A 22,169-nucleotide genomic window follows, 5' to 3' on the forward strand; every position below is an offset into this window, starting at 1 on the left:
GCAGCCCTGTATTCATCTTGAATTTGTTTCAATACTTCTGGCAAGTTGGCAAGTGTCGATGTACCGTGTGCGGTAGTATAGAACGCGGCAAACACTGTGCCTCATGTATTTCAGTTATCTACTGTGGGGACCATCCCAAATGGCAAACACATAGTTAAAATCCCATGTTTATCCTGAGGTCCCGCATGGGAAAATACTGCTTCCAGTGCATTTATTTTTTGACCTAGCCAAAACGGAGTTTCCTCTTGTTTGGCAGGTACTTTACCCATAATTGAATGTACAGTTGCAGGATTAATACCTGGCATCACCGCATGTCGCTGCGCTGGAGCAGCACGTACTGGGTTTGTATTAAATGTTTGCATTACAAACCATACTAATCGTCTAAATATTGCCGTCAGTTGAGAATATACGCGACGGACTTCAGCTACTGCTAAATTTGCTACTGCAGGGTGAGGTATGTAGGTGGCCAATAAAGGCCAGGTAGGACCATCATTACTTAGAGGACCTAACCTAACTGGTAATATCGTGTGGGGTAGGGAGCCATCAAGCCAATTATTATGTTCTTGATAAGATAAAGGTATTTCTAAATATGCATATGCTCTGTATTGTCCAGGTATGTTTGCAAGTGTATAATTATGAAATGTGTTTGTGTTCCCATCAACTGCTGAAAATGTGACCCAAGAATCGAAACGTTCTGTTCTATAAGCTGCATATGCGTCAACCACAAATGTGACTGGACCCCGCTGGGCCGTTAGGCCATTTGCCAGTAAATGTGCAGTCAGGGGTTGTCTCGTGTTAACTGCAATTGCTACATGCTGTGGATTCGCCATCGTAGATGGTAAATTTGTCCAGCGAAGGCACACCAAATAGGGATTTTCCTTTTAGAGTTCAAGCTTGAACAACCTCCAGCATCAGATAGGATGTCCTACTTAGCTGAGGAGGAAATCCTCAATACCACGCACGTATCCGTATATAGTATTGAGATGTCATTAAATAATTAAACAGAAATACTCAGGAGGACCCGAAAATCAGAGCCTGACCAATTGTTGGCGGTGCCATGTCGCGTAGGCTCTCATTATTCTAATAAGACTACTGGGTTTCAAGTGGCAGAATCGCCTGCGGTGTGGGAGACTGAGTCCAACCCACTGCAGGGGATACCTGTCACTCCAATTTGGGTTTTGCTCCGGCTAACTAGCAGTACCTCATCTCTACCCAAGGGCAGGGATGATTGGGCAGCTGAGCGCATGACATAAAGGGTTTTTTAGGGAAGCCGTGGTCACTCTGGTCACTCCTCTTTCTCTCAGTTACATTAGTCTTATATACATAATGACAAACAGAGGCAGTATATGTTTCAATAAGATTGTAATGAAGCGACTACATCTTAGATAACAAAGTGTGAGCTGCAATAATCAGGACGATACAACATAATAAGATTAAAATTGTGACTAGGAGAGTGCAGCATAGAAATAACCCTACCATGTTGTCACTAAAGTCAATTGACTAATTCCTACCTCAGCTATAATAGAGCACAGCGTGTTAAGCTCTAATTCTGCCCTTCAGGTTCCCCTGGGAAGACATCATCCCCCATAACTGAGGAAAGGCCTGAAGTCTGCGTTAGCATCTGTAGTGAAGCATTCAGCAATCGGCATACAGTCGTGGTTCTCTGGCTGGAATCTCCCTCTAACGTGTAAGGGACAGGGAAGTGTTTATATAATAAAACAGCTGATGTTCTGAGAAAATGTCCCTACGTAAGGATGTGTGTTTTCTATGAATGTCAGAGACTAAACTTATACCACGTTCATCTGCAACCTATCCTTCTGCAGCCTTGGAAGAAGCACAGAGTGAGCAAGAATGTCTTGTTTGAGAACAGAGTGCTGGCCTAGGCAAAAACAGTCAGATAGAAGAAAATAAAACAAGACCGTGAAAGTCACTACTGTAAAAATAATAATAAAGTGGTGCTGACTAAAAAATATCTAGGTGAAAGTGCACATCGACAGGCCTAGTATGCTAAAATAACAGGCATAAAGCTTATAACCAAAATGGCTACACAATAAGTTGTGGGTGGTGTGCTGTAGGTGAGTTTGTGACGGTGCTGTTATGTGATTGGGAGTGTGGTGTGTAATGGTGGGTGTGTATTATTTGAGTTTTGGTGGTGGTTCTGTGTGTGACTTTTGTGAGTGTTAGTTCAGTGTATGCGTGTTGTGGTGTCAATATCTGTCATGCTATTGGCATTGCAAAGGATTGTGGGGTGTGTATGTGTGTGTTTTATAATGGTGTGGATGTGTGTCAGGTGTGCTTTTCAAATTTGCCAATGTGTGCATTTGTTGTTGGAAGTCCCCATTACTGACTGAGGCGGTCAGTACCACCAATGGTTGTTCGACATTCACTGACCGCCACGCCGATTTGTGCATCATTATTTGGTGGGTGGGGGTTTGTATGCGTGGCGGTGGCGGGGTGATATGTACTGTGTTTCTGTAGTCGTTGGCCCTGGCGGTGGGTGGAGGTTGACAATTTTTGGGCGGTATGTCTTTTTGGCATCATTATACGGCGGTGTGAAATCCACTGCCACTGGCAGTCTTTTCTTTCCTTCTGTCACGTAAATTAGAGTTTTTTTGTTGCCCTTTTTTAAGGTTATGCAAAGTTTAAGGGGCAAAGGTTCCTGACCTATTAAGTGAGATTAAGTGAGAGTCAGGATGAGTCTGTATCTAGGAGCCTGGAGTCTCATGTGGCTAATGTTAGTATTGTATTGGAATGGTTGGGAGATAGACCTCCTTGCTAGTTAGCCTACTACAGGCTTTATGTAAACACAGGGTGGAGCTAGCGGTTTGAGCTCCAAATGTATTATAAAGTGCCTTCTATTTGCATACTGTCTGTCCTTGCATAATTACGATGAGTTAAATGGCAATATTTATTGGAGTGATATGTATATTTTTATTTGACAAATTATACATCGATTCTTAGAGAATTTAATTTGTGGATTGACCATGAAATGTGCATGAATGTACATGTATTTTCTTTAATATCAGTTGCACCAGAAGTCTGACTTCAGTGGTTATGAATTGTGACATGGTCAGGCGCTTTATTTCAACAACAGTAATGAAGGACCAATCGATTGTGGTAAACAAGACATTGTTGTTAGGTCAAAATGCTTTTTATTTTTTCCTCTGCCAGAATAAAGGAAATTGAACTCAAAACACCAGGATTGGTGTGGCTCGTGTTTTTCAACAGAATTGGTGAAGTCTTTCATAGGAATATACAAGCGGCGGCATCCACTAATGAAGCCCCAACCCGCTTAGCTGGCTGTTCACTTCTCAGCCTTCTCACGGCGGTCGTCACTAGGTAGTAATAGTTAGGACCTGGTTTCCATAGAAAAAGCGTTTTTTTACTTGCCTATATCTTTGACGCCGGTTGATGGATCTCCACGAAATTTCCACAAAACTTTGACGCTCATGTCAGCTGCTGTCTGGAAAGTTATGGGGTGATCTGTCAAGTGGGGGCTGAGAAAAAGGGCGGGTCAAAAAGGTTGTGTTTCCCATGTTAATTCCCTTAGGGATTTTGAACAGGAGTACCGCCCAAACCACTGGGCGGAATTACACCAAAGTTGGCAGAAAGATAGCTCTTGGTCCAGAAAGCCCCTTTTTATTATTTGGTGTAAATTGGTTCAGTAGTTTTCGAAATATTAAAGAAAAAACAAATGTGTACATAGAGGCTCGTGAAGGCTCCGCAAACGCTCCCAATCTCGTGCTGAGATGTGATTGGTTGACAAGACTTCAACGAGGAAGTGTTGGCAGCCATCCTGGGACTCGGCGTCAGCCGAGTCCCAGAAAAAAAGATTAAAAAAACAAAAGAGGCCAAGGTACTAACACCCTTACTCCTTAGCTCAGATGCTGGGGTCCTAGAGGGACAGCCCCCAAAGCAAAAAAGCATTTTTTTTCAATTTTCAGTGGGAGATACAGTCGATCTGTAAATCTGCTGAAAATTAAGGAAAAAAACAAGCACAGGCTCCAGCCCTCAAATGGGCCAGGTCTAGGAGGCCTTTAAATTTTGAATGCGGTTGGGGTGCAAAGCAGCATTGGGGACTGCCACCTCCCCGGGGCTTTGAACTAAATCAATGAGGGGGGAGCCACCCTTTCCCCCCTGCAGCCCTGGGGACCACCACCTCCCCAGGGCAAAGATTAAGTTGTAAGGGAGGTGCATGGCCCACCTGTAGCCCTGGGGACCACCACCTCTCTGGGGCTAAAATAAAATAATGAGGGCTCCGTTTAGGACCACCGGCCCCGGGAACCACCATTTCCCCAGGCAATACATGTTGGAGGGGGGCCCCGTGGCCTTTCTCAAGGAACCAATGATAGCTCTGGGGATCACCACCCCCTGGGAGCGGCTACTGCTATGTCCCAGGGTGCCCAATCCCGGAATATAGCTGTTTGCTTTTGCATGGTGGGAGCTGACAGCTCCCACCAAGCAACAGCAAATAAAGTCCACTTTTTGCCAGCGGGATCTGTCAAACAGCTCCCACTGGCAGAGAGCAGGGTTTTCATCTGTTTCCCTGCACCCAAATATGTGTGTATGGAAACAGCTCCCTGCTTGTGGAAGCAGTGCCGATTCCCACATGATGTGGGGAGCAGGCTAGGTGTGGGTGCCTTTGAGGCTCTCCCCTGTGGTCCTGTCACTCTCTCTCTCTCTCTCTGTCTTCCATCCAATAATGGGATGAAAGAGAGAGAGAGAGAGAGAGAGAGAGAGAGAGAGAGAGAGATTGTTACTGCAATGGTCTCTCCATAGAATGATTCAAAGAGTCAGACTAGCAAGATGTTTGATAAGAATGCTATAATTATGTTTCGATGGACAGCAGACCATGGTCACCTCTGGCTTACTGGTAAATCTCTTGGGCTGTCACTCAGTAGGCTGAAGGTTCAAATAATTGTATCTCATAGCAGTGTGTCTGTTTATTTTCCAGTGTTTTGACTGTAAACATTCCTAGTTATGTAACTTGGAAGTATTTTTCCACTCAAAATCTTTGGGCTCAATGTCCTAGCTAAGTCTGGACACCAAATGCTAAGGACACACTTTGGGCCTAGTGATTAAGGTCTCAGACATGTACACTGAAGGTTGATGGTTCAAATGTATGTGGGTCTGTGGTCAGTTCCTTGGGTCCCTGGGGCTGAACTCGGCCAGGATAGGGGGGCTGTGTGCCCCCCCCCAAAAAAAAAAAATTGGGACCAGGGGGATGGGGTCCCCTAGGCTGAAATTGGCTGGAGGAGTGGAGCCATGCGGACCTGCAACCAACACCACTGTGTAAGGTCCGAAGGCTGTACGTGGCGCAAGGTTAGGTGGTTATAGGGGGTTTGCAGTAGGGAGGCTGCAGGCCAGGCCCTGAAGCCAACCTCCTCCGCGCGCGCCAAAGGCTGTGCACAGTGGTGTTTGGCATAATGTATAGCAATGAAAATTACTTCACATTAAAAAAAACTGAGAAATTCCCTGGGAAAAAACAAAGGTTACAGGGGCATTACGGTTAGAAAGTAGTTTTAAAAAAACATAGACATTCACTTAAAAAACAAAGATTACAGGGATGTTATCAGTGGTGTCTGCCACTGAACGTGGACGGCGGGGGTGGGTAAAAAAAAACAAAAAAAAAAAAACACATACCTCTTTCTTCCGGAGACGCTTTCACGTCTCCTCCATCCTCTTCCCGGCAACACACAGGCTGCCAGTCATTCACGACGCTCCTGACAGCATTGTTGTGATTGGTGTGAGCGCCCTGTGTCGGCGCTCACAGAGGGAGTGAATGCCTGTGCACTTTCTCCTTCCAGCTGTTCAATACAGCCGGGTGGAGAAATGAAAAGTTTGTATGTCTGTTTGGCAATCCGAACACGGCCAGCCAAACAATCATGCACACTTATTGTGCACATAAAACTCCCCTTCCAGCCCAGCCCTGCCCTCCCCAATCTGGCTCCCAAGAAAAATAAAATGATAATAACGCTTTGTTATTATCATTTTATTTTTCCTTTCACTTCTGCTTGAAAGCAGCGGGTGATGCTCCTCCACCTTAGCGGAAGAGCCGCCCCTGGATGGTATAGCTGGGCTCACATTTTAAACGTACAAAACCATAGAAATTCACCTGTTATAGAGTTATCTCAAGGAACTTTCACCCTAAGATAACTATAATGAGCATCCTTGTTATGCATTGCTAATTACTCCACAAATTACAGCACTTGTGACATTTTTGATAACATCATTGATAATATCAATGTAATATTTGCAGTAACATTTTTACAAAAAACTTTGCATGGTAGGGGCGCAAGTTATAGTTACCTTAGGGCACGGGGATATAGTTACTTGTGATAATTCTAACTATAACAGGGGAATTTCTATGGTTTCGTACGTTTAAAATGTGACCCTGGCTATAACGTCCCTGTAACTTTTGGGTTTTTAATTGAATTTCTTTCTTTTTTAATTCTATTTCCCAACTATAACGCCCCTGTAAACTTTGTTTTTTTTCAGTGACTATACATATAAAGTGTTGCTGCATAAATATATATGTATGTATATATGTATATGAGATTTCAAAGTATACATATATAAAATTTCAAGATATAAATATATCCACATTTTTTATATGTATATATATATATATATATATATATATATATATATATATATATATATATATATATATATATATATGTGTGTGTGTATTTCTGAATATTTAAATCGCTTTCCTAACCTACTCTTCAAAGACTATTGGAGTGCAGCATATAGTTCTATTTTCGTGGCTGTCCCTGTGTTTTGTTCTGAAAATCTGGTCCTCTAAGCATAACGTTCGCTTAGGTGCCCTTAATAACATTGGAATTTTCCTTTGTGCTAGCTGGAAAATTTGTCAACCTTTTCCTGGAGGGGGGGCAACAAGGAGGAGTCATTGCAGTCCAATCACGCAATAAGAGGGCGGAGTCGCAGACCAAAATAAATTCAGCTTATGACGAAAAGATGCGGTAGTTATTAGAATTTGTCAAACATGGACCGGTTGGTTGAGCACGCGCCCACCCCAGCAGGTAGTCTGCAGCGTTGCAAGAATTGGGTTTCGGAGCATATTGACCAAGCAGCGGAGCGGTTGGGCCGACTGAGCGACGACATTTGGAGCCAGCCCGAGCTGGCTTACGAGGAACGTCGGGCGCACGACACCCTGACCGGTTTCTTCTTGGAGGAAGGCTGGTCTGTGGAGCCTCACTACAAGCTGGAGACCGCCTTCCGAGCAGAGTGGCAGAGCGTCGGAGGCGAGAGCAGCGGCCGGCAGGTGACTGTGGGCTTCCTCTGCGAGTACGACGCACTGCCTGGCATCGGACACGCTTGCGGACACAACCTTATCGCCGAGGTGGGGGCGGCCGCTGCCCTGGGTCTCAGAGCTGCTTACGAGAAACTTCCGGAGCCTGCGATAAGGCTCAAGGTGAGATGCGCTCGATCCCGCTGCGACCTGTCACACACCGCCGAAATGTGCTGCCCAGAGCCGCATCCTTCCCAAGCAGACCTTACACCTCAAATACAGCGTCTTCTACCTATTCCGAATGTAGGCAGCTTAACATAACAAGCATGCAGTTGTCTTGTAATTCATCTTCTGCCAGTTCTTGTCCATCATCCTCTAGCCCCAACTATATCTTTTACCCGCGATGTCCTCCCTTTAGCGTCTATGTCCCTGTAGTTTGGGACCGATAGCCTGATCCCTCTTCCTGTCCACACTATAAGCCGATACATCTAACATTCCAGTGCATGGGTATCACTTTCATAGATAGCTGGAAAAAGGAAAATAAACTGCCTGGCTGCAAACCACCTTAAACAGGTGAAGTGGCAACAAGTTGAGTGCCTTTGTTACCTCGATGGCGCTAGCATCAAGGTGTTAGGTTCCAGCAAGTATTTGACTAGAGCAAAAGATGGGCTATTGCCCTAGCCGCCCCCCACCCTTGGTTGCTGCTCTGAATGGCCCCTAAGTGCGAGTGCCGCTGAATGCGTGCGGGCAAAGTGCGCCCGTACACATTTAGCATGTTTCACTGGGGCCAGCAGTGTCCGAGTTCAATAACAACTGCCAGATCTGGTTTCCTGTTTTTGTGCAAAGCAGTTGTGAAATGTTTAACTCCATCAATGCTGTGACCCAGAATACAAACCCGGATTAATATATTTGAAGGTAAAAAAGACGTCATGGGCAGCACCACACGAGGCATTGGGTGAGTTTTGGGGTGAGCTGTTTATTTTGCTGCCATAAGGAGAGGAAGGGGACTGGAGCCCCCTATTCTACAGGACTGCCCCGCAACAGGCCCCGGGCGTTATCTGTCTCCACGTTACACTAGATGAGGATTTTCACCTAGGGACCGATAATGGTGAATGGTCGCCAGTATTCCTCTAGCAGCTTTTGCAGTTAGTGCCTCCTCATCAGAAACATAACCTAAAGTCCCTCAGCTGGGGTCGAGTCTTTTCCGTTAGGTTCAAAATAATTTTCTTTAAGACCTTTTAGCTGGACTGTTGGGGAAAAAAGGAAAACGGTCAGAGGTCCCAATACATTAATCTGCATGGTCTAACTCTCACCATGTTGTACCCAGGAACTTGTAATTCTTTCAGTTTGTATTATTATCCTAAATGTGTGTGTTTCTACTCGGGCTAATGGACAGGACCGACTAGATCTACTGTACAGTGCTTGAAAAGGAAAAAATAAAGTGCAGGTACTCTGCGCCAGAGTACATGCTTATTTCTGGGAAGTGCCGGTACTCTCCTATTTAAAGTATTACGTTTTCTTGCGATGTGCCGGTACTCCCCCCTCGAAATAAAAAAGTGCCGGTACTCAGTACCGGACATTACCGGCCCATTTAAAGCACTGGATCTACATTTTCATATTGAATCAACTGTCAGCTTCCCAGTTTTGAAAACTAGACAGCAGTGAAATTCTCGGAGCTGACAACTAGCCTTCTGCCTTGTGTACAGGTGTCTGCGTGTTTTGATATAGCATTTAAAAGTGTTCAAGCGGTTTCCCCTAGTCAGCAGGCTCACTGAGAGTATCCATTACTACTAGCTCAGTTGCTTCGGGAAAGTATTTTCCCTATTCCCACTGATCACTTATAGAAAGCGCTCTTTCGTAAGCAAAATACACTGTTGCAACCCTCTCCTTAAGACTGCATTAGAGAGCAAAATAAAAATGTGCAAAACATGCCTGCCAAATTCATCATGGGACTTCACAACAGGCCCTCAGTGGCTCATCAAACAGCAGACTTCTACATTTTAATATCTCTGTCATCTACACCCGTTATCTTCCCCTCAGCGTCCAAATTCACAACCAATAGCTAGCACCCAGCTGGAAGCAAAGTCGAACGATCAGGTGGCCTGCTGCTTCTAGCATTACACAACATTAGACTCAAGTGACTCTCAAGCTAAGCAACAAGGTTCTTTCTTGTCACTGTGTACAACAGACACGTACGTTGACGGATACAAACAGCAGTGCATGGAAAGGCCAAACAGAGTTGTGGTTTCTTGCACAGGAGTTGTGAAATGTTTACCTCCATCAATGCTGTGACCCAGAATACAAACCCGAATTAATATATTTTAAGGTAACAAAGACGTCATGGGCAGCACCGCACTAGGCATTGGTTGAGTGCTGGTATGGGCTGTCTATTTTGCTTCCATCTCTGGGAGGAAGAGTGCTGTTGGAAATGGCTCTTCCTGCAGGGTTACTCTCAAACTTCTTGCCTTTTTCCTCCTATTTTTCTGACCATTTTTTGTTTGGTTTAGGACTCTGGGGCCTTAACAACTGCTAATCAGTTCTAAAGTGCATGTGCCCTCTCCCCTTTAACTTGGTGCAATTGGTTTAGATCTGTTTGGCTAATTTAATTTACCTGTAAGTCCCTTGTAAAGTGGTATACAGAGGGCCTGTAAACTAAATACTACTAGTGGGCCTACAGCCGTGATTGCACGACTCATAGAATTAGCCTTGCAAACATGTCTCAGACTTGCCACTGTAGGGCCTGCGTGTACAGTTTACTGCCACACTGACTTGACAAGCCAACCCCCTTGCTAAGTCCTAAACTCCCTTTTTACTGCACCTAAGTCACACCTAAGGTAGGCCCCAGATAGTCCTATGGGCAGAGTGCCGTATGTAAAAGGTAGGACATATGTCTTTATGTACTACATGTCCAGGTAGTGGCAGACAGCCTATTTAGTTTCTCATTACTGTGAGTGCTGCTCCTCTCATAGGATTGCATTGGAAATACCATTACATATGTCTAAGTGGTATCTTCTGATCTATAAGAAGTAGTGTGTGCATGTTTAGTATGTCTGGAATGGCAGTGAGAAATCCTGCTTACTGGTGTAGGTGGTTTTTACATTACTATTTTAGAAATGCCACTTTTAGAAACGTGGCATTTCTCTGTGCTTATAACTCTAGTGCTTTGCAGCCTGACTCCAATCCACATCTGGGGAAGAGTGACAGCTCCACTTGATGCACACTCCCCCTCTTGGAGATCTTGCACCAGGGAAACCAAGGAGGGTTTCCCTATCCTTCCCTACTGGAGGTGTGCCTCCCTATGTGTTTGCGCCCTACTTGTGCCTGGGGGCCTGTGTTTGGTACGTAGTGGGACGGGATGAAGACCTCAACTGAGGCTCCATCCATGCGGAGGATAAGGTTTACCATATTACCTATTGTAGGAGCGCAGTAGCCCTGGATTTCAGTGAGGCTGTGGATAGCGATGGGTATATGGTGATGTAATGATGAACCCTGTATGTTCAATGACCATTGACTGCATTTTTATCCTGTCTATATTCACTATAGTGTGTGGTGTTAGGCCCTGCCCGGCCAAGGTAACCCTTTAGTGGGCTGTGATGGGACTGCTTGTTCAGTGACAGCGTTTTATATGGCATGCAGTCTGGGAATGTTTCTGGCACCTGCATTCATACTGATGATGATCTGACCTCTGCTTGCTTAGTAGGGTATTACTGATTTATTTCCTTTTTGGTCTAAGGATGTTTTATGCAATACAGTTTATTTTGATATAACTTGTGTAATTTTCTTTGTGGTGTATTTGTTGTGCACTAGGCTGTGTGTGTTGAGCAAACGCTTTACACACTGCCTCTGAGATAAGCCTGACTGCGCGTGCCAAGCTATCAAGGGGGTGAGCAGGGCTTGCCCTGACTAGAGTGGTAGGTTCTGTCTGGCTTGAGTGCATACCCTAGCAAACCAGAAACCTAATTTCTAACAAGTGCTGTATTTTTATGGGGGAGACATGACCCTTTTTTTTTTACCCAGCCTTGTGGCAAGTGGCAGGGTTCCAAACATAAGGAGTAATTACACCCTTTTTATCGTGCATGTGTGTTTTGTAAAAAAAAAAGGTTAAGCTCTTTTATATGGCAGGAATCCGGCCAGACAGGATGTCAGAGCACTGTGCGTGTTATACAGAACTAAAGTGACACCACTCTTAATCAAAGTAATCCGAGTAAGCAGATGGCTGAGGCAGCATAAACATAAGGAAATAGTGGTGGAGGCTTGGGGGTTATGGATCGCAGGACAATATTTATAGTGAAAACGTTTGTTATGAACCAACCCTTACACATTCCAAGAGAATATCCTTAAATGGAGTAGTGGTGTTTGAACAATAGGGTCTTTAGTTCCCTTATGAAAGACTTAGTGTAGGGAAGGTTTCTGATTAATGTATGATAGGAAGTTCCAATACTCTGATGCAACTTTAAAAGTTTTTTATTTCCTGGATGTTGGGGTTTACAGTAAAAGAATGCCTGAGATTCCCATTTATCCCTGGCCGTCTGAGATGGGTATTTTGCAGGCCAAATATTTTCTGATTCCACCATGGTAAGCCTTGCAGATGAGGCAGGCCAGATTAATCTGGCTACTTGCTTTGATAGCTGTTTGAAGATGACTACGGGAGGAGTACTATGATGGTATTTCTTCACTCCATGGCCATTACATGAAGAGTTGCCTTGAGAGGACCCAGGTAGATTTTGGAAATCCCCTTAGAAGGGAGTTGTAATAGTCCAGTCTTGAAAGTGCAAGAACTTGGGTGACTTATTTTAAGTCAGCTGGCCATATTAGGTGGTTGATGAATTTCTGCAGCTTCAGTAGAAACTGGACTCCTTTGGCAAGTTTGTTTATGTAAAATTGCAGGTTGGAGTGTTTGCCTAGTAGAAAAACAACTAATTTTGCACACTTGCAAAAAAGATATTGAGCCATTGTTGAACTGGGATAGAGCCATTTCTGTGAGGTATTGGTAAACAGCTTTTAAAAATGTTTTGTGGTGGTTCATTTTTTTAAAAGTGAACATCCACAATTGAATTTTCTCCAGGGTTTGCAGTAGAGATAAGATGTCATTGGTTGATACTTTCTTGTAGAGTGGAGTATGAACATTGTAGTAATGGGATCACATTTTTGAGTTCCAGAGTGGTATGGCTAAGAGTTAAGTTGAAGAGTGTTGGTGATTGAAAAGAGCCTTGGGGTCCTTCTTGATGAGCATAGAGATGTTCAAAAGAGTTTAAAAATGTGTATTTTCACCCTCTCTTCTTACAGATATGATAAGAACCATTTTAGAACAGTGCACTAGGTACTCTTTAATCCCCTCCGAATGTCCAGAACAATGGAATGATTTACTGTGTCATCTCCTGCTGACATGTTTACAAGCATCAAAATGCATGAATCGTCAGTCTAGTGTACGAAGAAGGTTGGCTAACGGTCGAGGGCTCTAGGAAATATCTGGGAGATCCACGGTGGGGAGGGTGTGTGCCCAGTGCAGTATATAAAACTGGATAAGTGTAAGCCGGGCATTTTGTAATACTTTTCCAGGATGTGCATTACTTTATTCCACTCCTTATCATGAACTGGACGGACAAACTCTGCCTCTCAGGTGTCCCTTCAAGGGACTCCATATGGTGTGTATCTGTGCCGCCAAACCCCCTGTGAGAGAGCTGATAAGTTGGTCATCACCAATCGGTGTGTATAGGGCTTGTAGTAACAGAGGTGGCTGGTGCCAAGCAGCATACGGACTATGTAGCCCTTGTGACACCCTTTAGGAAGACATAGAGGAGGAATTAAGAGGTGTAAAATGTAACTGCGCATGTTGTACATTTTAAATACTGTGCACCCTTTCTATGGGCATGCAGGGCCTACTTTAGGGGTGACTTATAAGTATTAAAACAGACTGTTTAGGTCTGGCAAAAGTTTTGTTTCGCCAAGTCGAATGAGCAATTTTAAAACTACCTACCCAGACTGCAGGGGCAGGCCTGAAAACATAGTTGTCACTGTCACTTTAGTGGTGGCAGCTTGATGTGTGGTACAGTCTACTAGTGACATTTAACTTGAAGGCCATGCACACACTTTTGTATCATATACATGGGACTTATAGGCTAAGCTAAATATTCACATCAGGACTAGAGCCAGTTTGACATATGTTTAAGGTTCAGAGCACATACACTGGGCACAGGACAGCAGTGTCCCAGGGTGTAGAGTCAAAAAACAAGCAACAAAGTCTAGCAAAAAAATGGGCGTGATCACTCAAAAGGGCATTGTCTTCCCTTAGGGTACCATTTTTTAAGGTTTATTTTTTTATTTTTTCACTTTTACTTTTTTCCCTATCTAGTCCGGATTCTCTGCAAGTTTTTTTTTCACAGCAAAACTTGTTGTACGCCCCTCCCCCCCTTCTTTCTTTGTTAGGACCTTGTGGGGTCAGGAAAAAGAATTAATGGGTGACTTGTATTTCTAGTCATGGTAAACGTGTGTATTTCAGCCACCAAGATGCCAATTAATAGTTTGAGGCATTTGAGATGAATGGTAGATTCAGATTTCCTTTAGACAAAACTCGGATCACCCTGTGTCGTCAGCGACGGTGTTTCTAAAACATTACCACTGCACACGTTTATTGAGCATAAAACCACACAATCGAAACTGATCTGTATGTGTTTTTAAAAACAGTGCATGCAAAGTTACTAACATGCTTCTATAAAAATCCCGAGCACTGTACAGAAGATCTCAAACAAGATTTACAAATCCATTATGCCAGGCGCGTAATTCTGAATACAGTTCTCTCTTACTGACTTCGGAAAGGCCTGTCAACCGAGGAACACAAGGCAGGCAGAGCACGGTAGTGGGGCTGCTGGACAACATCCACCCACACACTGAGACTGTTGTCGCTGCTGTGTTTATGTCTGTGCCACATTCTCTGCACAGGTAGTCCACGAACAGGCTGAAAGGACGCAGCGAGAGGAGAACAGACAGAGTGGCAAGTGACAGTGAAGCCGCTAGAGAGGGCAGAGGTGGCACCTGCATCTAACTCCAGTCCTGACAAATTAATAAAAGAAGTCCTGCTTTAGTCAAATAACACTTAAAAAATGATCTGTTTGTGCAGAGAATACCTGTGTGAAAGATAAATCAAATCAAATCATTAGCATTTATAAAGCGCGCTACTCACCCGTGCGGGTCGCAAGGCGCTAGGGACAAAGGGGGTGGTTATCGCTGCTCGAACAGCCAGGTCTTTAGGAGTCTCCGGAAAGCGGAGTGGTCCTGGGTGGTCCTGAGGCTGGTGGGGAGGGAGTTCCAGGTCTTGGCCGCCAGGAAGGAGAAAGATCTCCCACCCGCCGTAGAGCGTCGGATGCGAGGGACGGCGGCGAGTGCGAGGCCAGAGGAGCGGAGGGGGCGGGTGGGGACGTAGAAGTTGAGCCGTCTGTTGAGGTATTCCGGTCCCTTGTCGTGGAGGGCTTTGTGTGCGTGGGTGAGAAGTCGGAAGGTGATCCTTTTGCTGACTGGGAGCCAATGCAGGTGTCTCAGGTGTGCGGAGATGTGGCTGTTGCGGGGTACGTCGAGGATGAGGCGGGCTGAGGCGTTTTGAATGCGTTGCAGGCGATTTTGGAGTTTGGCGGTGGTCCCAGCGTAGAGGGTGTTGCCGTAGTCCAGGCGGCTCGTGACGAGGGCGTGGGTCACGGTTTTTCTGGTGTCGGCGGGGATCCAGCGGAAGATCTTGCGGAGCATGCGGAGGGTGAGGAAGCAGGCGGAGGACACGGCGTTGACTTGCTTGGTCATGGTGAGAAGGGGGTCCAAGATGAAGCCGAGGTTGCGGGCGTGGTCTGCGGGGGTCGGTGCGGTGCCGAGGGCCGTGGGCCACCAGGAGTCGTCCCAGGCGGACGGGGTGTTGCCGAGGATGAGGACTTCAGTTTTTTCAGAGTTCAGCTTTAGGCGGCTGAGCCTCATCCAATCTGCGACGTCCTTCATACCCTCTTGTAGGTTGGTCTTGGCGCTGGCGGGGTCCTTGGTGAGGGAGAGTATAAGTTGGGTGTCGTCGGCGTAGGAGGTGATGATGATGTCGTGCTTGCGTACGATGTTAGCGAGGGGGCTCATGTAGACATTGAAGAGTGTCGGGCTGAGTGATGAGCCTTGAGGTACGCCGCAGATGATCTCAGTGGGTTCTGAGCGAAACGGAGGGAGGTAGACTCTTTGGGAGCGGTTTACGAGGAAGGAGGCGATCCAGTCCAGGGCCTGGTCTTGGATCCCGGTGGAGCGGAGGCGGGTGATTAGGGTACGGTGACAGACGGTGTCAAAGGCAGCCGAGAGGTCAAGAAGAATGAGGGCGACTGTTTCACCGTTGTCCATCAGGGTTCTGATGTCGTCTGTGACTGAGATGAGGGCGGTTTCAGTGCTGTGGTTGGTTCGGAATCCGGTCTGTGAGGGGTCGAGCAGGTTGTTGTCTTCCAGGAAGGTGGTCAGCTGTTTGTTGACGGTCTTCTCTAATACTTTGGCTGGGAAAGGCAGAAGGGAGATGGGGCGGAAGTTTTTCAGGTCGCTCGGGTCAGCCGTAGGTTTCTTTAGTAGGGCGTTGACTTCGGCGTGTTTCCAGCATTCGGGGAAGGTAGCAGAAGAAAAAGAAGAGTTGATGACGGTCTGGAGGTGCGGGGCGATGATGTTGTCGGCTTTGTTAAAGATGAAGTGCGGGCAGGGGTCCGAAGGGGCGCCGGAGTGGATAGAGTTCATGATGAACTGAGTATAACAAAACGCGTGATGCTTGAATGTCATTTTCAAATGTAAAACCCTCTCATAAAAGGAAACTGAGGATCTCCTTAGGCCGCTAAATGACACCAGATAGCCAATCGCATTACGGTGAGAGAAGTATCCCCAGCTTGGGCGAGCCAAGATGAGATTGACGGTGTCTTCAGGCTGTGTCTGAAAGAGCTAACTTAAACGTTCTATTTATATTAGATACCATACGCATACCTTTTGCTGCACTGTGAAGCCAAACCGAGATAGGGACTTTTTCCATTCATTTAAAATTTTAGCACGTTTTGTCATTGGGGCAATATACAGGTTCATACTTTTAAGCATATACTCGATTCTTCCGAAAAAAATATTTATTTTCACCTGTGTGTTTACTCTTACATTTGGAGTAAAGATAGTATTTTTTTTCTTATGTACTGTTACAGGTGCATCAGTATGGATGCTACACATTCACATTGTCACGTGTAAATGTCAACGAAGTGCATTTGGCCTTGCCAGCTTATTCATTTCTTTTTATGCAGATGTTTATTTTCTTTTGCTTGCTTATGGATATATACTTTTCACTATACCACGACCAATTTTCGAGGCGTGCCTTCATTCACATCCTGGATAAATGTACTACTACCTTTGAAAGGGTCAAATCACAGACCGTATCCTGAGTTGAAATGTGTTTTGCACAAGTTTATGAAAACCCACAACCCTGGAAGTTTATGGATGTGTATCCACTTTGCAAGGTATTCCTACACTCTAACGCCCATTCCCCGCTCCTGAACGGATTTGTTCGTAAGTCATTTTAGACCATGATGGATCTGTGAGTAGATCCCATGTTTTGTGAATACACAACATGAGCCTAGGTTTCGATTCGGAAATCAAGTTAAATGTGTTTTCGGATGCCAGTTCTGTTTTAAGTACGGACAAATTCTGCTGGTTTATTTAAATTTTGGTTACCGATAGCGGGATTTGATGTGACGATGCTTGCTGATTTCCAATAGGTAATGATATGTTGGTATACCTATTTTGCACTTTATGTCATCACAAGGTTTCCTCACAGTGTGACAATAATTGTTCAGGGAATAGAAGCTTTCAAGGAAATTACCTCTCCTCTGTTTTAGGCCAGCACGAATGTACAATGTCCCAGTAAACATTTGTCAGCAATACATTCTAAAGAAATTATGAATGAAACTTCGTTGTCACGAACACATTTTTTTATTAATGAGATGGAAACAACTGGGGAGCTAAAATTGTGACAGTGTGCCAAGCAGGATTTGAAGTGACATTGACAACATGCCCATCATGTTAATGAGGCCATTTGCGAGAACACAGAAGGCCTTCTAATCCAGCTCTGTTATTTTTTGTTTTTTTTATAACTCTGTTTTATTGAGTTTAGAAGATAGAACCAACAAAAACACAATGCAGTGCATATCAATGCGAGGCATCACAATATCTTTTTGTCTCTTTTCTGGGGGACAGAGTAAACATAGTCAGAAATGTGAATCAACAGCAACCACTGCAGCAGTAGTCCTCTTTAGCCCTCCCTCCCAGAGAAGATCCTCATGTAACCAGTCCTTTCATATATCATGAGTACCAGAGTAACAGCCTCACCACAGTTGGTTGTCACCATTATGACCAAAATAAGGTTCCATTAATCAGCCATCATCATCAGTGTTCCACTCAGAGCTTGACTTTTCCACATCAGTAAAACGTTCCAGTAGTGTCCCCCATGCAATCAAATCCGTTAGTCCCCCCTCCTCTATTCATGTTATCCGCATATATTGTTTTTCAGCAGCACCCCATTCCATTAAATCTGGGATCCAGCAAGGAATGGATGGGCTCCGTGCACTCATCCAGCCTATGGCCACCCTACACTTAGCCAATACAAGTGCTAGTTGTGTAAGTCTATATGGGATAATTCTACCCTGTGGTCTCTGCACTACACCTAAACAGTATGTCAAAGGCTTTACTTCAAGCCCCAATCCTGTTACCACCTCTACTCTCCCAACCACCTCCCGCCAACATCAGTGCACCATCCTACAGGACCAAGCCAAGTGCAGAAAGGAGGCGATTAATGCACCACATCTGGAACACCCATCCCCTCTTGTTGGGTGAATCATATTAAGACGATCAGGTGTAATATATGTACGGTGCACAAAATTGAAATGCAAATGTTTTAACCTGTTATTACATGACACCGTGTGCACTAGCGACAGCGCCACAGCCCAGTCTGTGACCTCTATGGGATCCTCCAGTCCACGCTCCCAAGCCCTACGCACAACAATTATCGCACCTGGTTGATCCCCCTGAAGAGCTTTATAAAACCGAGTGATTAAGTGAGCCTCCTCACCCCAATTTATTAGCCCACTCAACACCTTCGATGCCGGGGGAGGGCACTGGTAAAACCACACCAGATCTCCCAAACCACGCTCTCCATTTTGGAATACTGCAGGAATTGACCAGGACCCAACCCGAACGTGTTCCGTGCTTCCTGAAAGGAGATAAACTCCCCATTCGGTTATAAGTCTCCCGCCACTAAACATCCTCCCATTCTTCAGCCATCCATTGACATTGGGTTATCCATGTCCCTAAAGGGGGCTAAGTGCCATATCTTTAATTCCCTATCAAACAGGGCACATCAAATCACTTTCTTAACCGCTTGCTCCCATATCCAAGCAGTAGTTCTGACTAGATAGGGACAACAGACTCAGACCGGCCACCTGACATCAGTACATGCGCCAACGCATCCCCACCCAGCATTCCTGCAAACAGTCTCTTCTCCCAATTGTCCGACTCAGTCAACCACTTTGCAGCATGTTGTAGGTGCGCCGCGTAATAATAATGTCTAATATTAGGAACTGCCAATCCTCCCTCTTCCATTTCCCTCTGTAGTGTTGATAATGCCACCCTACTACGATGCCCAGCCCACACCAGTGAGATCAACAAACTGTCTAGGCGATTAAAGAACTGAGCAGCCAACAGAAACAAAGAATTCTGAACCAGGTAAAAACACAGTGACAAGAACACCATCTTAGCCACTGCCGCCCTCCCCATCACTAAAAGAGGCAGCCTATTCCAAAACGATACCGAGCGCTCAAGGCCAATCACCATTCATTCTACATTATATTTTACATGCGCCGCCATGGTGTGAGTGACACAGATACCCAAATATCTAAAACTTTCAAACTCCCACCTGAGCCCCACCCCCGGTAAATCGTCCTGAGGAGCACCACAGAGAGACCCTAAAGGCTAAAGAAGTGACTGCTTCCTATTCATCTGGAGACTAGACACAGCCCCAAAAGCCTCCAACAACCGCAACAACAGAGGCACCGAAACACTTGGCTCTCGCAGATATAGCAATGCATCATCATCGTATAGGGAGACAGGGTGGGTAATCTCTCCCACCCGAATGCCCCAAGTTACCAATTCCTCGCGGAGCCAGATCGCCAGTGGTTTCACCGCTAAGGCAAAAAGAAGCGGCGAAAGTGAACATCCCTGCCTGGTTCCCATGCCAGTCGCCCAGGATTCCGAGAGCTCCCCTCCTACCTGAACACGCGCGGAAGGTGCAGTATACAGTAGTCGAACCCACGCACAAAATTGTGGCCCAAACCCTATTCTCCGCAGCACTGCCAGCCAGGAGGTAGCCCCACTCCACTGTGTCAAAGGCCTTCTCCAGGTCCAATGACGCTAGCACCAATTCGTCTTCCGCATCCATAGTTTCATGCAACACATGTGCAAAGCGACGTAGGTTATAAGTCGTACTACGGCCAGGAATAAAACCACATTGATCATCATGCACCAAACTCCGAATCACTCCACGTAGCCGAGTAGCCAGTATCTTACACAGGATCTTAACATCACTATTCAGCATGGTAAGCGGGTGATAAGAGGAGGGGTCACCCGGATCCCCCCTCCCCAGGTTTAAGCATTAAACACACGATGCTCTGGCGCATGGTGTCCGTCAATACACCACACTTCCGGGCCTCCTCAAATCGGATCCCCATTGCAACTGTATTAACACTGGTGCATGATCAGACAGAAACCTCCCCAGATGTTTAATATCCAACACCTGTGAGCAGTTCAGTCCACCCAGAAGGAAACGGTCCAGCCGACTATGCGTATTATGCATCTTAGAATGACAGGGATACTCCATACTCTCCGGGTGTAGTTCCCTCCACCCATCCCACAGCCCTAAATTGCGCATAACCTCTACGTGAGATCTCGTCAACGGTTTAGTACCCAATTTGGACAGATAACGATCTTTCTCGCCATCCAAGATGCGATTGTAATCTCCAACCCATATAACAGGTGCATCTACCCCATCCCCCAGAAACTCAGGTATATTACCATTGAAGGAATGATCATCTGTATTGGGTACATAAGTGTTAAGAATAATGAGGGGCGCCCCATCTAATGTGCCCTGTATGAGGACATATCTCCCTTCTACATCCGCTTCACTGTAAACGTGGGTAAATGGGACGCTGGGCGCAACCCATATTGTCACACCTCTTGCATAAGAGGAAAAGGATGAGGAGAACATCTGACCCCGCCATTTCTTGGCTAGTTTTTGTCATTCCTCCTCCGTCATATGCGTTTCCTGGAGACAGGCTATATGAACCTTATGGTGCCTCAGAAAAGAGTGCACATGTAGCGTGTAGTGTAACTTTTCAGCCCCCTGACATTCCATGTCAGCACATGAATCTGTCGACCCATACCAAGGCTTTGTATCTTCCGCCCCCTAGTCCTCAACCCCCTACCACCCTCCCTCCAAGAGAAGGCAAGATGAGTACTTATTTCACATCCCACATAAATACATTCACTGCTGTTGTGAGCATCAAACACATGCAAACCTGACCTAACCAGATAAAACCAATACCCCATTGCTCACCCCGGATAAACAGTAAAACAGACACATCAAAACATACTGTGGATCCATTTGTGTAAGTGCTTCGAGGACAACAGCCTAATCCCCAACACCCAAGTTACTGGGCTCTACCACTACAGTGGAGTAACCGCCCCCTTCCCCATATGCAATTATACTTTGTGCCCGAACACCTACCCAATCATAATCCAATAAGCAAATTGCCCCCCACTTCGTACAATGGAAATTCAACAGTGCAGGTGCCTCCTGCCCAAACCCAGGCCCCCCAGAAGGAAGCACGACAGCAGCGTCCAAGTAAGGGCAGTAAAATCAAGTGTCCACAGGGATCCTCTTCACTTCCTGATCGAGTACTGCACTCAGTCCTGCAGCCAGTCCAGGACCAACCACCGCCATTGTACCATCCTGTTGGATCTCAATTCTATTGTCAGCATCTACACCCTGTTCCGCAGTGCCCTCCATCTGGCCCCCGCGGTTCCTCCAATCTGAGCCAACCACACCAGAATCACGATGAGCCACCAAGCCAGTCCGCCCAGATCTACCAGGAGTAACTTTATCCCACATCGCCAGCCATCTCCAGACCTCCTCCGGGCTTTCCAAAAAGTGGGACTTGCCCCTAGAGAGCACCTTCAAGCGTGCTGGATACAATAACAAATATCAAATGTTCATGGCATGGATCTTGGCCTTCACCTCCAGAAACCCCTTTCTAGAGGTCTGAACCTTGTTCGTATAGTCAGGATAAATGGAAATTTTGCAATTGTCAAAGACAGCCTTGTCAGTTTCATGGGCCGCCCGTCTGATACAGTCTCTACCTTTATAATTCAAAAGACATGCAATGATAGCCCTCGGAGGCCAGGGCCCTGTGAGCATGCTTCACCACAAACACCTTGGACAGCCCAACAGGCTGCAGAACATCTCTGATCCAGCACTCCACAAAGCCTTCCACCGTGGCACTCTCCGCACGTTCCGGAAACCCAAGCAAACGGACGGGACCTGCCCTCTGAGTCCTCCAGTCTCGCCTCCAGTAGCCCGAATGTGGAAGTGACCTGCACCATTTGTTTTCCTAGAGAACCTACCTCCGTCTACAAATCCGCAATGGACTCCTCTGCCACTTTGACCTTATTAGAGACTTTTTGGAGGTCTGCTCGGAGGAGGTTCATTTACACCGCCACCATCTCTATCTTCCCCTCAAGGGTCACCCTGGAACCCTATATAGCTGCTAGAAGCTCAGCTTGCGATGGTTCCTCCACAGTAACGGGTGTGCCCAGAACATCCCCAGGCCCCCCTACA

At 46.0% G+C, this 22,169-nt stretch overlaps 1 protein-coding gene across 1 annotated transcript in view; it reads left to right on the forward strand.

Moving 5' to 3' along the window:
• Nucleotides 1-6,962: 6,962 nt before the first annotated feature.
• Nucleotides 6,963-22,169, forward strand: part of PM20D2 (peptidase M20 domain containing 2) — a 148,248-nt gene continuing 133,041 nt past the window's right edge. Inside the window, exon 1 of the mRNA XM_069235485.1 lies at nucleotides 6,963-7,438. Within this exon, the coding sequence (XP_069091586.1) occupies nucleotides 7,010-7,438 (429 nt within the window). The 5' untranslated portion in view covers nucleotides 6,963-7,009. The remainder of the gene's footprint in view (nucleotides 7,439-22,169) is intronic.

This window comes from Pleurodeles waltl, chromosome 5 (assembly GCF_031143425.1).
Source record: "Pleurodeles waltl isolate 20211129_DDA chromosome 5, aPleWal1.hap1.20221129, whole genome shotgun sequence".
NCBI classification, from domain to species: domain Eukaryota; kingdom Metazoa; phylum Chordata; class Amphibia; order Caudata; family Salamandridae; genus Pleurodeles; species Pleurodeles waltl.